This window comes from Nanorana parkeri, unplaced genomic scaffold (genome assembly GCF_000935625.1).
Source record: "Nanorana parkeri isolate BGI_ZX_2015 unplaced genomic scaffold, ASM93562v1 scaffold40, whole genome shotgun sequence".
Taxonomy (NCBI): Eukaryota; Metazoa; Chordata; class Amphibia; order Anura; family Dicroglossidae; genus Nanorana; species Nanorana parkeri.
The window spans coordinates 1862185-1879154 of record NW_017306308.1 but is presented as its reverse complement, the minus strand read 5'-3'; the positions used below and the strand labels follow the sequence as shown (position 1 = coordinate 1879154).

The following is a 16970-nucleotide window of genomic DNA, read 5'->3' as shown; positions in this document are numbered from 1 at the left end:
CCCCCCCAAGCTTTTAAAAATTATTTTATTTATTTTTTACTTTGGGGCTTCTGGTAAATATCAGGGTTCTTGTTAGACCCCCTGATATTTCCCTTTTAAATAGAAAAAGAGATTGTGTCCTCAATCTCTTTTTTTTCTGCAGCCCCTGTTATGAATTAACAGGAAGCCTCTATACTGAGTGCTCCTGTCTGTGCATAAGCAGTGGAGATAATATTAGTTGTTATGTCCACAATCCTGAATGAACAGGAAGTTATGTATAGCACTTTCTTTTCATTCATAACGGGGGACACAGTAAGCATACCATGTCCTCAGTTATTCACAAACACCTAGTGATCAGTTCTGTTTGCTAAGTGTTTGTACTCTGCTCTCCATCCTGACTCACCTGTCACTGGAGGCCGAGCAGTGTGGTGCGGGAGGAGAGCTCGGCCTCCTGTGACAGCTGTGTCTTTCCTGCTCTGCCTCTTGACAGTTTCTCTCCTCCCTCGCGGTGCCGGTCTGTGTCCTCTGATCCCTGCTGCCTCTGCTGACACAGGCTGCGGGGATTGGAGAGGACACAGACTGGTGGCCAGCGGGGAGGAGAGAATCTAGGGATGTACATATTTTTCGGCCACATTTTCGGCTCTGCATTTTGCCCAAAAAGTACAATTTTCGGACTAAATGTTTTGGCAGCTGAAATGTTGGCGCATACCTAGTTTATGGTCTATATATAGCCAAAAAATGTTTACTTTTAGGTTTGGATTAGTAGGGAAATAACTAAGACCCCTGTCTGTTTATGAATTGCTGGCTGTGTCTTGTCATGGAGATTTCCATTCACTTGGTGTCCCGGAAAAGCGAAGTGAAGAGAAAAAAAAATGTGAAAAAGATTCCCCCTCCCCCTAAACAGAGCAGGGAGGATGGATGAGTTACTCATCTGAGTTCTTTTGGTTCTGTGTGTACATTTTAGGTTGGGCTCTGTACACAGGCTTTTCCCAACAGAGCAGCTAAGAACAGACATGGAAATTTGAAAACAAGCCTAGAGCTTCACCTGCTGGCCAGAAATGGAAATATAAAAAAAATTTTAGTACTGTAAAACATGTTTATGAACTTATTATCTCGATATGTTGGTAAAGTGAAAATATTTCATATAATTTGTTTAGTAATGGATATGCTCTCACATTGCTTGTGAAGACGCAATCAGATAATTGTGTTTATTTTCAGTCACACAGATGACATGAATATGTTTAATTTATTTTATATTTTCTAAAGGGATGACTAAAGTTAAAGTGGGAAAAGAAGACTCTTCGTCCAATGAATTTGTTGAGAAGAGACGAGCTGCCTTAGAAAGGTATTGTCTGGTGACTGTTTTCCAAAGAAACGCCCAATATTTCGCCTCGAAAAAGCCCCGCTATTTACTTATTAAAAACTATTTTGAAATCTGTATTTTTTGCTGAGGAAACTACAAAGAATCACTTCCTCCTTTCATGTGACTTCCGTGTACTTTTACGCAGTAATTGTTGCTTTATTTACAAAACATTTACTTAAAGCATGCCTTGTACTAAAAAGCCAAGGTCGTCTTATTAAATCAGCCCCTACCCCCCTGGTAAAAGACTGCATCAAAATGGTTAAAAAAAATTGAATAAAAAAAAAAACTATGAAGATAAGTTACCAAATATACTTACTTTTCACCTGGCTTGGAACATTGAGGTTACCAAATCCCATAAGAAGACTTCCCCGCACATTGCAGAAGAGTCTTCTCACAAGATTTAGGATTTTCTGGAAGGATTGTACAGTTTTTGGCACTTTAGAACAGAAAGTAACCGATGATTTTTGACTGCTATGGGTTCTTTCCGAAGGTCCTTTGCATAAAATTCTTTCTTTGCTTGAAACTCTGTGAGCTTGACCTTTTAAGCCCTCATCATTTCTGGTCATGAGCATATTACTGTAGTAATAGATTTTGTATTCTATTTTCTGAACTCTAGATATCTTCAACGAACAGCCAAACATCCTACTCTGTTGCAAGATCCAGACCTCAGACAGTTCTTGGAAAGCAATGAGGTACAGCTACCTATTCTATAGTTTTTATTTTTTATTTGTACGTTCTTGATTGTAATCTATAGAATGTTTACGTAAAAAGGTAGTATGATTTGGTTGGCTACATCTGGGTTTTACAAGCTCCATTGTTGGTTATAATAAACACACATTACCGGTTTTTCGGTACTGGTGCTTCTGCTGGCATGGAGCCGGCTTCCCGGGCAATCAGGGCATATATCTCCTGAGCTGTACAGAAGATAGAGCACAATGCTGTGCTGTATCTTCTGTATAGGATGGCAGGCTCATAAAGAGACCTTGTCACTTCCCAATGATATCACATAGGGGCTTTTGGTGAACGGTTTTTCCCCTCCACCAGTAGAGGTTTATTATCTCTACCCCATACTGCCGTCCAGTGCAGCCCTGCGCTATGGATTTTTAAATTTTACTCGAGCATTTGTTGGTCAGTGCAGTCAGGTGACCGCGCTGACCAATGAGAAGCGCTTCTAAGCACTGTCCCATACGGTTTTGGTTAAAATTATTTTTGTATCAGGACATCTATAATCATGGATTGAGTTACAGTTCTTCATAATTATAAAGAAACTGCCCTAAAATCATTAGTCTGTATTGTTTTAGAAAAAAATGTCATGTCCCTGTAAGGAAAAGTATCGGTAACTGGTATTGGCAAGTACCTGAGAAAAAGTACTTGGTCTTGGAAAAAAAAATGGTAACAAGCCCCCTATTTGATAGCCAATATACAATGACAGGTCCTCTTTATGGAGACATCAGGGGTCTTTAAGACCCCTAATGTCACCAGAGATCTGCTTCACACCTTCCTCTCTGGCTATAACAGCCAGAGAAATGACAGCTAAAGGCGGAAGTGATGTAATACACATCACATACGCCTTCAAGCATCGGAGGAGAGATCAGCAGTGGGGAAATGCTGATCTCTCCTCCATTCCTAGTGTAAGGAGCCTGGGGATAACTGGCATCGGCGGTGAAGGGGAAGGTGGGGGAGCGAAGGGGGCGGTTGCACATTACCATCATACAAGCGATCTGCCGCTGTAGAGCGGCCCGAACGCTTGTATGTCATAGCCAGTACCAACTGTTAGAATAATTTTTCAGGATCCAACAAAATCATGTAAATACACGTCCACCCGCCGGGAGCGTCCGTCCGTGTAATTATAATGGGCAGGTGGTTAGGATCCAATACTTTTATTATCACTTCTACTCCCAGAAATGTACCTTTTGTATCATATTAGCTGTGCAGATTACACATACACACTGCCACAGTAGACTACATGTTGTAGGCTTTGCAGCTTGATCTCATGACCTGAAATAAAGAATCTCTCAGTGGTGCCACCATTTGTAGTGCTTGGTGCTTAGACTTTTAATTCAGTGATCAGAGCCTCAAGAGATCTGCAACTGGCAATTAAATTAATTTGCAGTGACTCCAAAGAAACTCGCATGAGATTTAAGTCTCTCAACATGGTACCAGTAACATAACGCACTCAAAAAGGAATAACAAATATTTACTTATGACAGAACTGATAACAGATGACAGGTTACAGAAATCATTGCCTCAGTTCTTGCAGTCTCATGACCATCCATTCCTAGTGCAGTCCAAGATAAAGTAATATGAAGATGATATACTAGCCTAGCAATACACGTGTGCTCCATAATACATGGCCTGCTGATGCATTCCATTTTATGGTGGTAAAAGGACTCCTTAGTGATGGGGAGGGATATGATTTGTGCTCCTGCACTAATGCAGTAGTTTAGGTTTTTGTAGAAGTAGACAGGCAAGCTGATGCCATATAACTGAAGCCAGTACCTGGAAAGTAGCCTTTCCCTATAGGCAAAAATCCCGGGTCTTCACTCACCAGTCATCATTCTGGCAAAACCTCATATTTATGCAATTTGTTCATAATTACATCTGATGAACATATGCATTCAGCTCACATTATACAGTGAATTCTAATGGCCAACATATTTAGCTAATAAAATCGTGTCATTCATTTTTCAATAATATGATCATATTGTTTTAGTGTTGCTGCTATTACGCATCTGGCGCAAGGTTTATTTGTATTTGATATTTAGATAATGGCCTAACCTACATATATAAAACCAATCCAATATAGGTGTGTGTATATATTTAATGTTTATTTTTTTCAAAAGTGTGTTTCTTTTTTCCAAAGCAAAATCGTTGTGCTAGAGACCATGGTAGGCTGTTTTAAGCTATGGGGCTTTCTTTCCATTGACCTAGAACAATTTTCTGCTTGTTCATTTATATGTAAAAAGAACAAATGAAAATTCTATTTTTTCATCCTTTCCACTGGGACAGCGGATGCAGTAAATCAGAAAAAATGGGTTTACTCTCTATTGAAATGTAATATAGTGAAGAAAATGTAACATCCTTTTTATTGGCACTTTGGGGCCCTGTTAAGGTTCCAACCTTTTAACCGGTTTGTTTGCCCTTATTTGTCATTCAATTGTAGCTGCCGAGAGCAGTTAGCACCCAGGCGTTGAGTGGAGCAGGATTATTGAGGATGGTAAACAAGGCTGCAGACGCTGTCAACAAAATGACAATCAAGATGAATGAATCGGATGCTGTAAGAGCTGATTTTTTTGAATTGCATAATGATGTCCTTACTCTGTTAAGCAATTGCATTTTAAGCTAAAAGAGGTAGAAAGTTAATATAATTCACCTTTTGACACTATTTATTTTGCTCTGTTCACCACAACGGTTGTATGCAAGCTTGTCAGCCACTAGTAAATTTCACATAACAGAGTTTTTGTTCCTTGATAAATTGTTCATTTTTCTTCCATGTCAGTGGTTTGAAGAAAAGCAGCAGCAATTTGAGAATCTAGATCAACATCTTAGGAAACTACACGCCAATGTTGAAGCCTTGGTGTGCCACCGCAAAGGTTTGTGTAACTGTGTATGCAGAATGTTTAATATATGTCTGTCTTATGACTTTTGTCTTCAGCCATTCTCTCTCGTATTTGTTGTCTCTTCCTCTCCCCTTGACTTTCTCTGTCTCGCCTTCTCCCATATACTGTATATCTCTGTCTCTGCTCTATATTGCACTCTGTCCCTTGCTCTGCACACTCTCCCTTTCTGTCCCTCTACACCCCCCTTCCCCACCATTACAAATAATCTTTGGTGGCAGAACCAAAAACGTTACAAGTGGAGAATTTTTATAGGTTGGGGGTAATCTATGAACTACTAAGCATGGTACATTATAGTATGTAGTGGGCCTTCTCCAGTTCCCCCTAATCAGAAGATTGACACAGTATACTAAATCTTTTATAATTTGGGCACCATTTTTCTAGAGCACATGGTTTACCTTAGGCCTCTTCATTCTGTAGGGCTTTTATACTGATATGATTTTGGGCCATTGGTTTGTAACTGTATGTTTGTCATTTGACATATTACGTGAAATTCACGCAGCTCAGTCTAACAATCACTGTTTGATGTATTCTGTTGTATTTGAATGAGTTGGTTGCCGAAATCCAGAGAGGAATGTTCTTTTTATTTGGATTGGTGTCCACACTTCACTGCCATAAAGATGAATTGGGTTGATGGCAAGGTCGGGCTCTTACTAAGTGGGGCAACTAGTTTAAGGGGGTACATTTCTCTGTTGATTGCATATAGTAGGTTCTGCAAGACCTTGTCTTTCAGTACCAGTATGGCTGACTTTAAAGTTCTTGACTGGTAATTTCTAGGTTAAGGCTATGCTGTCTTGTAGGTCTCTCATGGCTGGTGATCGCAATGGTATGGCATCTACATGCAGAAAAGCATTCACTCATAAAGAATTTGTCATCAGGCTGAGTAGGAGTCTAGCACTGCAGCCAGTTCATTGATATGCTTGTTAAAGAGAGGTTGGCTAAGTCTGCATCTCTAAAAACTTTACCTATGCACTTCAGATGTTCTCAATATATCAGATGACATCATTTGTGTACCCTATTTTAGTAGTCTCAGAAAGAGGTCTGCTGCCTGTCAAAGTCCTTTTAAAGTTCATGAAATTGGTGAATATCTTTCCATGCTTTGTATTGTGGACAGGGGACATGGTGTAGCTGTGATCCCTGGTGCAATGGTTTTGCATTTAAACAGCTCGGCTTTTCCAGAAGGCCTTATGTTATATTAGTTTAAGTCACACTAAACTCAGGAGTTAAATGTTAAAAATGCATTCAAATACCTCAGCTTGCCCCGATGCTGGCGACGTACACCGTACGTCGTCAGTCACGAAGGGGTTAACAAACCTGTAGCTTATTTGTGTATCACTCCTCGGCTGTAGATCCTCAAATCTTCTCTGAATTGGTGCTGACACTGTCCTTCCTTCTGGGGGGGGGGTGGCTACTTTTGTTCCCCATGGTCCCTGTGTGTGTTATAAAGTAGAGGCTCCATGCTCACTCCTGTGATGGACTACAATCTCACATTTAGTTTAGTCATTTGTATTGAGATTGAAGTCCATCACAGGAGTGAGCTTCGAGCGGTGATGCACAAATAAAGTCCAGTATTGTTAATAGTGAAGGTATTTGCATGCATTTTTAAAATGTAACTCCTGAGTTTGGTCACTTTAAGTGAGAATATTATAACAAAATAGTAATATTTGGAATCCTGTCTTGCTATGGTGTGAATGATTTTGTTTAGGCCCTTTGCTGCTAGAAATGTTCATGAAGCTGATCTACAGATAGACCTATATTTACTTCATAGCAGAATGTTTGAGCCATTTAAGTGATTTTAAGAATGTGTACAGACCACTCGGATGGAGTTGTGCAGTTTGAGGATTTAAAGTTTTTCTCTAGCCAAGACTTGAGTTTTAGATAACAGTGATAGTTCCTGTTTTTGACTTCCAGACCCGGTGACTGCATTCTCACCTTCATAGGAAGCAAGTTAAAGTCTCTCTAGCAAGGCACAATGGCAATAAAATAGAGTAGGGAAACACTTTTATTGAAGCATGTGTGCCTATTGTAGACAGGAAGTGAAGGAAAATCTCTGGGACACAGAGACATTTTTTTTTCGATAGAGGTTCTGTTCCCCACACTCTCTAAACTTAAGAAGTTTGACTAGAGATGTACTTGCATATCAAAACACGTAGGGAAGTACTGGTGTGCTGAGAGTCGAGGAAAAACAAATGTGGAGCATTTTTTGCTCTTTGTGGCGAATCTTATTGAAGACGGCTGGTAGTAATAGTTTGTAGTCTTCTTTGCAGAATGGTAGTAGGTATCGAAGTAGGATCCCCTTAGTAGAGGGTCTTTACAACTGTATATTTTGATAAATGTATTTGCCATGTTTGTTAAAAATGAACAACTACATTGTATTGTATTCTTCTTTTATAGAACTGTCAGCCAACACGGCTGCATTTGCAAAGAGTGCTGCTATGCTGGGCAATTCTGAGGACCACACAGCTCTATCCAGAGCACTGTCCCAGCTTGCCGAGGTTGAAGAAAAGATTGACCAGTTACATCAGGAGCAGGCGTTTGCAGACTTCTATGTGTTTTCAGAACTGTTATGTGACTATATTCGACTTATTGCTGCTGTGAAAGTAAGTTTCAGCTGCTACCTGCTTTTCTAGTCATATATGTGAAGGAAAAACCTAAGACCTAGCATGATCTTGGGAGATTACATTAAAAAGGAACATTCACATCATATTTAACTATTTGGTATCCCTTATTCACACACACACAGTGACACATCTTTAGTCATACTGACTTGGTCTGAAATGTTTATAGCAACAACAGTGCAGAAGTGTTGGCACCTTATGGTGTTTGCAAGTACCTGCGTTCATCTTGAGACCAGTTTTCAAGTCTAGACTGCCAAAGTTTATATTTAGCACACCATATGGGACCAGTTCTTGAGCACTATTGTCACCTTAGAAATGTCTTTTTTAGCACATATGGGGCCTTCATTTGGTCATTTTTGTTTTTTCAAATACCCGGAATATATTTTTTGTAATGAACAAAGAAATGGAGAAAATGCAGTTTGACATATTAACATATTGTGTATAATGTAAGACTACTACAAATAGTTTCGCCAAAGTATTTGTTCTATTTACCCCACGTTAAGGGACCCCAAATATATGTAGGTTTTTGAATATATATGTGAGCACTGTAAGGTCTATAAACAAGTCAGGCCAGGGATCACACTGTGCCACAATGGTGTAGTAGTCATCGGGAGGCTGTACAGCTGCCCTGACCACTTCTACATAAAGATTGCCAGCTGCTGGATTATCAATAAACAAATGGGTTTGTTTACATCCTTTCACTTGCATGCTGTAACATAGTTACAGCCCTGGCAGTGTAAGGGTTACTCATGCTGTAAACTTGATGGCAAAGACTACGCTGGATGGTTACCAATCTCACAAGGAGATTAGAATGATCTGCACACTTTAAACGTACTCCTAGCACTGGGCACTTGCTGGAAAGAGGTTTTTGTACAGGTTGCGTCTGGGAAGGGATTGACATTCTTTAACAATTTCCTGTATTCCGTACATTGCCTTAAAGCAGAACTCCAGGAATTTATTTTATTAATCTTTGTAGTAGTGCTACCCCCGCACTGCAAGTTTTATCTGCTCATTTGTGTCTAGGTTAAAAAAAAAAAAAAAGATACTCGCCCGAAGCTCTGAGCCGGCTTTGTCTCACAACGGTCCTTGGAATGACACTCCCCTCCTCTGCAGCAGTCTAAGGTCCAGTAAATTATCAAGTCTATACACTTTGGATAGACGTGAGGCTGCTGAAGAACATTCCAATGTACTGTGGAGGAGGGGACAGGCTGTCATGACAGCTGGCTGGCTCGGAGCTTTAGGTGAGTATATCTTTGTTATTTAGGCAGCTCTACACACACGAGCAGTTAACCCTTGCAATGCAGGAGTAGCCCCACTGTAAGGGTTAATTAAAAAAATAAAAAAAACTTAATTTCTGCCTTAAATACACATAGAAGGGAATTTATCAAAACTGGAGCAAACAGAATCTGAAACAGTTGCCCATGCTAACCAATCAGCATCTCTCTCCAGTTTGCTCAGGTAAGATTTAAAAATGAAAGAGAAAAGCTGATTGGCTGCAGTGCAAATGTGCTTCAGATTTTGTCTGCTCCAGTTTTGATAAATTCCCCCCATAGTGATAAACATGACATGCATACTAGGAAATCCTATAAACACATTCTGGCTTATTCAGTATACAAGTGCAAAGAACTTTGAGGCTGTACAACTACTACTTAGGCTTCAATTTACTGCAACTGGATCAGTGCAAGATACATTCTGATTGGCTGATATGTGCTACTGTGCTTTGCACATTTCTGTTTGCCTTACTCTGTAAAGTTGGCCATACACCAGTAGAGTTTATTTTTTTGGGGAACTTTTGATTTTCTTATGGTTAATGGGGTGAAATCAACAACCATTTTTGACTGTCATTACAAAATAAAAGAAAAGGGGCAGTCTGGAAACTTCAAATGAATGAGATTCTAAGAGGGAATATGGTTGTTGTTCAGCAAACTCCATTTATTCCAATACTGAATGTTAAAATCAAGCAAAATTGATTTTTTTTTTTGTATAAATGTTTGTATGAAAATCATCCAGTATATGGCTAGCTTAAAGTGTATTTCCACCTTTGTAGTCAAATTCTGTTTCTTTTCATATTCACATAGCATACCTAAAAACACTTTTAAACAAATATTTCTTCCCTTTTAAGATGTCTCTTTGGGGGAAGATGTTTTTGTAGATTTCAGGCTACTCTGAGCAGTTTGAAAGTAGAGGCACAGACTGCGCTTCTTATTAACATGCAATGCTTCTAAATCTTTAACCCTTTGTTAGGACAGACGGCATTCAGATCTAGTTCACAACTGATAATGAGATGAAATCTGCCAGCACAGTACAGACAGAGTTCAGTAAACCTAAAGTGACACTAAACTCAGAAGCTCCAAGCTGAGTCCCGTGATGGACTACAATCTACAAACGAAATGTGAGATTGTAGTCCATCACAGGAGCCAGCTTGGAGTGGTGGCTACTTTACAACACACACACAGGGACCATGGGAAATAAAAGTAGCCACCCTCCAGAAGGAAGCACAGTGTCAACACCAATTCAGAGATGATTTGAGGATCTACAGCCGAGTGATACACAAATAAGATACATTTTTGTTAATAGTTTTTAAGATTTAACTCGAGTTTAGTGTCACTTTAACTTCAACAGACCCCTCCTTAGTATTACATTGGGGGAAAGCTAGGTAGGATTTGTAAGCAAGTAAAAGCACAAAAATTGTAAGCAGATTTATTTTGCTTGTTTTGCTATGTGAATGGGAACGTGGAACAAATATAAAGTAGGGGGAAAAGACTTTAAGCTTTATTGTTTGATTTGTATTTTCAGTGACAGACCCCATGTCCCATAATACTGCAAACTGAAATCTTATTTCCAACCTTATTATTTGAAAGGAGTACATTGCTATATGGGAAATGCCATTTTGGAGATTTTGAATGAGAGTTTGGTTAATTACTGTTGCAGGGAGTTTTTGACCAACGAATTAAATGTTGGCAAAAATGGCAAGACGCTCAACTTAACCTACAGAAGAAGCGAGAGGCAGAAGCCAAGCTACAGATTGCAAACAAACCTGACAAGCTCCAGCAAGCAAAGGATGAAATCAAAGAGGTACATTATGAGTGGTTAGCATTACAGTTGTCCAAGTTAGTCTTGTTCTAAGACCTTTACTTCTGTAATAGATATTTACTGACTTCTGAACCAGTCTTGATATTATGTCTTCCTTGCATCAATTGAGGCTGTGATCCTGACTGATCATTGCATATGAAAACAGTCACCCAGTGTTGTCTAGTGCAACAGAATCACTCTTAGCTGTACTACACAAGATCTGCAGAATATAGTCATCCTGTACCATGAACTGCATAGTCTTAACGCAGCGCACTGCCTGGATTCATTCAACAAGTAGTTCAATAGGAGTCCTGTGATCTGATGCAGGCTTCTTTGTTGCTTGAATAGGAGAGTCTTATTTTGACTACTAAGGGTTGACGTTGAATATGTGTAGTCTGTTATGGGCAAGACTAGCCAGCAGCACCAGTTTATACCAGTTAGCATTATTCATTTTTGTGCATTGTAAAGCTAAGGACTAGTATTGTTTTTGTACCAGAACGGAGTGGTAGAATGAACTATTGACACGGCAATCTGTTTCTAACATTGTTTAAAATACCAACCATGGGACGTACATAATGGAATTTGTTTTATATGATCAGCGACCCTTGTCTTGAGCTTTGCAAAATGTTTTTAAAAATGTATTTTTGATCATTTCTTCCCTATGCTTCATGAAGGAGATTGAAGAGGTAGGAAATATTTCATCGTACACATCACTTGTTTGGCAGTAATATTTGTGGGCTAGATTAGATGTATTTTATTATTACTGCCATTGTCTTTGTTCCCTTTTGTACATGTTTTCTTTTATGTTCTTAGTAGTACGGAAATGTTGTGTTGCTGGAGCTCTACTTCAAAAGTGCGATGGATTGGAGTGTAGACACTTTGTAGTAACCTGAATGGTCTCTTTTTCTACAGCCATCTGCTATATTGTATCTCTTAAATCACGGGGTCCTTCAAATTTGTGAGCAGTGAGAGGTCTCTGGGATTGTGAACGTCTTCTATGTTTTGTACATTATAGCTATATCAGAAAGAGAGGCTCCGCCTGTTTTTATTTGAATACATTTTAATCCTATAAAACACATTTATGTTTGTATTGTGTTACTTATTGGTACACTTGTACGACGTTGTGTTTTCTGTGTGTTTCTGTAAATGATGTTTTGTGTTCTCTGAAATGTTAAAGCTTCCTATACAATTGAACATGGCATGCGTGTTCATCAAATTGTAAACTAGAGGTGCACAACAATGACCTTTTAGCAGAAAGGTAAAATTCACAAGTTATATATTACGGTACCTTACAAATGGAGGATTTTTTTAAAGCGTGGTGCTGCTGGTTTCCTCTTGAACATAATTGCTACCTTTTATTAGAGATATGTGTTTTGTTTTATGCATCATGAGAAAGATACAGACCTCCTTCTGGAAATGCTAGTGGACATAACTTGAGGCATTGACCTGAAACAAGAATGCCGGTCAGGAGTTTAGCTTTCGCTGGCTGCATACTTGGCAGGTCAATGATTCAGAATGTAATGAAGTTAGAGGATCAGTAAGACAAGCATCTAGGATTTTCAACAGGAGGCCAGTAAAAGCAGCCAATACATCTCATTCATGATAGGTTTCCATTAAAGCAGAGCAGGTCTTGACGCACACACAAAAAGAACGCACCACCAACTCTGTTCATGTTCTAATCAGAAATGTATAGCAGAGGTGCCCAAAATATTCTCCCTTGTCCTTTGTCACTAAGAGTAGAGGTGCTCAGAATTTAGATTCCTATGTGTCATCAGTCCATGTCCAGGTACAGAACGGACCAGATGATATGTGAGGTGTCCTTATTACGATTATTTCAATACAAACAACAAGGGGTGTGTGGTATACCAGAGATCACAGGCAGTGTGGTTCCAGCATTTGTCTGTCGTAATGTCAAATCATATTGTCAGTAACGTCATCTTGTGTCATAGAAATAATCGCCAGTTATTGTCCTCTACCGCACAAGAAGAGAAGCTGTGTTATACATTTCAATTGGACTGCAGCTGCTAATTTCTTTCACTTTTTTTTCTTTAAGTGGGAAGCAAAAGTTCAACAAGGTGAACGAGATTTCGAGCAGATCTCAAAAACAATTCGCAAGGAATTAGGACGATTTGAGGTAAATGCGGGTTTTATAAATAAACCAATATTACTAGATACTGTAAATCTGTATTTCAATGTGTTCTCCAAAACTGAGCTTTGCTGCTCAGCCTGATTTACCAAAGCGGATTCATATAATACTGGGGTAACAGCGGAACTGTCAATCTGTTTTAGTCTTTCCAGTACAGGAATGGGTCTGCTTTGTGTAAATGCTCCAGATTTTGTAGCAGCTGTAAATTATTATAAGCTGGTCATACAGAAAAATAGATGTACATGATATATCATTTCTAAATATCTACTGGGTGCAATGTGTGCTGAAACGTTTCACATGAAAAGATTTCTAGTTTATAGATGGCGATAAGCCAGCACCAAATATGAGGAGATTGTCTGTCTGAAGGTGGATGGTCAAGTAATGGATTTTGCAGAAATGCACCACCACAAGTCCTGTGTGCCTGCTTTACAGTTTTAAAACTTATGTAAATGTTAAATCATAAACTTTGCACCCGCTGTCCTTCACATTTCATAAAATGCAGGCTCTTATTGTATGCATTAAAACCTGGAATAAATACTTTGTGATCTTGCTAGATCCATTCACAATGCTTGGCTTCCTGACTTTGCTGGCTATGGAATCGGATTCATGTTCGCATATTCAGATTGTGTGCTTGCACCTCGCCTTGGGACCTACACTGTGGTAACTGTGCTAACACACAGAGGGTATCTGTAATCTTGTAGTCAGCCAGTGACAGTGCCCGCTCCTGGTTGACACAGAGATTGTAGAGATTTACGGAGCCAACTGATCCTTATAAGCAGTCTTCCCAACCACCCATCGGAGCCCGGGAAAGATATAGCACTCGCGTGACCACCACTAAAATAATCAAGGGATTTTAGGCAAGCATTTTCTGCTACTGAAGATTATTTCATCATAAACTCTGCAGATTAACAGTATTTAACGCATAGCATAAAGGGTTTACATACACATTAACTAGTCATGTACTTGGGGGAGGTTGGTTATTCACAAGTCAAACATGGACGTGTGTCTCAGACTTCTCAGAGCTACCTATGTACTATGCTAGTGTATGTCATCGCTTTGTCAGGAGAGACACATGGAAAATTGAATGAAAATATCCACCAGCCTTAAACTTGTGTGACAGGGGTATGTTCATAATTGCACAATAAATAAAACACAACTTGTATGATCATAAAAGTGGCTATAAATGAAGAGAAAGATGTGTTCTGGTTTGTGCAGCAATCTCAGCCTACATTCAAAGAGGGTTTCTTATACGGGGAAGATGGGTGAGACAATTCTTTCACATATCTGCTTCAGGATGAAGAGGATAAACTTTTAATGTTTGTTTTCATTTAACATTTTAATAAATCCTATTTTTCTTTTTGTTCATGTAGAAAGATCGAGTGAAAGACTTCAAAGCAGTTATTATCAAGTATTTAGAATCTTTAGTACAAACACAGCAACAGGTGAGCGGAAACAAAAGTGTGTGTGTGTGTGTGTGTGTGTTTTTTCTTTAATGCGCCAATGTTTAACCATAGACAACAAAGAAAGCTTCTTGTGGGATGAACTAAAGTCCGTGTCATCACAGTTCTAGTAGGCACCAAAAGTTTTATACCACAGTGATGTCACAAGATTCTGGGAAATTAAAGGCTAAACACAGATTTATATGGATGCACCTGTTTTCCAGTGGTGTTGTTCCAGAGATTTCAATGTATTTATTGGCCATACACTTAGGTTACCTATAGCGGTTTGCCAACTACCATATGATTCCCATTTTCAAGCCAACAGATAATCGACAATGCATTGAAAATGGATTATTACAAGTGTTGTGCTAGTCAAAAATAAATTTTATACAGGTATTTGTCATTGTTGGAAGAATGGGTAACTTCCTCGAACAGAAACACTTAGGATATCAGGAAAACCCTCATACAAAATGTCTTGGCTTGCAGCTAACCACACGCGGCTTTTCTTTAATATAGAAATGCTTTTGTGTATGAAAGTGACTGAAGTTACAGAGACTTAAAAAAAACAAAAAACTAGTAAATAGTAACTATACACTGCCTGGCCAAAAAAAAGTTGCCACTTGGATTTAGCTAAGCAAATATGTCAGAGCCTTCCATTGGATAATCTAGGTTCAGCAACGTTATGTCCCCACAAAATGAGGTCATCTGCCTACCTGACTATATTTAATGACCAGGTCTTTCCATCAATTGATTTTTTTCTTCCCTAATGGCACAAGCATATTTCAAGATGACAATGCCAGGATTTATCAGGCTGAAAAAGCTTATTAGGCATGAGACATAATTTTCATATATGTATGGGTCACCATAGTCTAGACCTAAATCCCATTGAGAATCTTTGGAATGTGCTGGAGAAGACTTTACTCAGTGGTCCGACTCTCCCATCATCACTACAAGATCTTGGTGAAAATATGATGCAACTCTGGATGGAAATAAATGTTGTGACATTGCATAAGTTTATCAAAATGATGCCATGGTGAATGCGTGCCGTAATCGGAGCTAAAGGCAGTCCAACTAAGTATTGGCGTGTGCGACTTTTTTTGGCCAGGCAGTGTATGTAATGTAAGCATCTATAGGTGACTTGGTACTATTCTAATGTATCCAGGGAATCTGGAAACCAGCAGCATTCTAATCTACCAGAATTGACACTCCCCGGTTGTGTTGGAAGGGTGGCCCACCTTCTTCTGCGCCTTCCTATTGGCCCATCACCATGATGTGTAGCCTCATTTGTCAACTGGAAATGCCGGAGGGCTGGGTCAGCCTTTGCACTACCAAGACTGGTTGAATTTAGCAGATTGGAATGCTGTGGCTTTTGGGCCTCCAGGCAACCTTGAAGAGCCTGCACTACCAAGAGTGGTTGAATCTAGCAGATTTGAATGCTGAATCCTGGCACCCTTGCATTAACTCCGGAGGGTCAGGCTTGCAGTGTATAGAATCTCCCTTCTGCATAGCTCGGCTCCAAATCCATCTTGTACGTCATCCCTTTTCTCGCTACCTGACATGCCTTAATTTAAAAGGAATGGAAAGGGATATAGGAGGGTTGTCTCAATATATATATATTATATATATATATATATATTTATGCAAGTTTCTCATCCAGAAGTTAGGAAAGTGGTTTCTAAGGAAACAAAATTTGAAATTACATAACTTTCATCAGGCTGATAAATAACGGAACAGGTCAAAAGATATTGTTGAAGTAAAGTCGATATTTTATAAGAGGATATAACATTTTTTTGTATTAAACACTTTTTTAAATTTATATGATTTTGGTTTAAAACATTTTTTTAACTTTTGTCTTTCTGTTTCCTATAGCTCATAAAGTATTGGGAAGCCTTTCTACCTGAAGCCAAAGCAATAGCTTAGATGAAGAATATTCCACGCTCAGTTCATGAATTCATTCTCATCGCCTTCCACAATAAAATCATGTTTAAATCAAAGAAAATATCAAGATAAACCACTCTATATTTTATTAACATGTGGCTTCTTTTTATATACTATTGCGTTTTAATAAGTGCTGCATGTCCTGACCCATTCCAATGGACTGTAGCATGATATTCTGCAATATTTTGCTGAATTGAACACTAATGTGTCTTACTATTTTGCATTTAACAAGTGCAGATGAAGGCAAGAAAGTTTTACTTTGAAGTATTTTCTTTTGAAAAATCAATTCTGTCAAATTAAATTTACTTATCTTTATGAAGCAAATTATTGTTGCATTTATAAATGTTCACTTACACATTCCTGTACAGATATTATGATTTTGTGATTATAATATTAAAGGTATATTCCTTGTGAAATGCTAATTTCTGTGTTTGTGTTTTATTTTGTAGTGTTATGGATATACAGTATATTGTGTATGTGTGGCAGTCTGTGGCCCACAATACCCTGTAAAAATGTAATTCTCTCTGATCAGGGGAATATTGTGTCTTATCGCAAGGCTGTGTGTCTCTGTAATGCAGAAGAAAATCCAATATAGTGGGTTGTTTTTTTTTATGGAAAGCTTTCTTGTCTGCAACAATATCAGGAAAATGGGTGACATTGGCCAGCTGGGGGAAGCAATAGCAAATGCTGCAGATAGCATTTGGACCAGCACAAAGTGTGAACTTAACTATTTTAGACTCTGTGTTTGCAGGGAGTATGGGAAGGGCTCAGAACTGCCTGCCAAGTGCCTGAAAAACT

The 16970-nt window shown here is 38.9% G+C and overlaps 1 protein-coding gene across 2 annotated transcripts in view; it reads left to right on the top strand.

The window, feature by feature from the left end:
* The window catches only part of SNX2 (sorting nexin 2), a 49671-nt gene extending 33079 nt beyond the window's left edge, over positions 1–16592 (top strand). Inside the window, exons 7-16 of one of the 2 annotated variants that reach the window (XM_018571160.1) lie at positions 1246–1324; positions 1959–2034; positions 4506–4619; positions 4842–4935; positions 7354–7559; positions 10509–10652; positions 11324–11335; positions 12703–12783; positions 14166–14237; positions 16104–16592. In XM_018571160.1, the coding sequence (XP_018426662.1) occupies positions 1246–1324; positions 1959–2034; positions 4506–4619; positions 4842–4935; positions 7354–7559; positions 10509–10652; positions 11324–11335; positions 12703–12783; positions 14166–14237; positions 16104–16154 (929 nt within the window). In that variant the 3' untranslated portion in view covers positions 16155–16592. The remainder of the gene's footprint in view (positions 1–1245; positions 1325–1958; positions 2035–4505; positions 4620–4841; positions 4936–7353; positions 7560–10508; positions 10653–11323; positions 11336–12702; positions 12784–14165; positions 14238–16103) is intronic. The other variant, XM_018571169.1, reaches the window with a different exon arrangement.
* Positions 16593–16970: the final 378 nt, after the last annotated feature.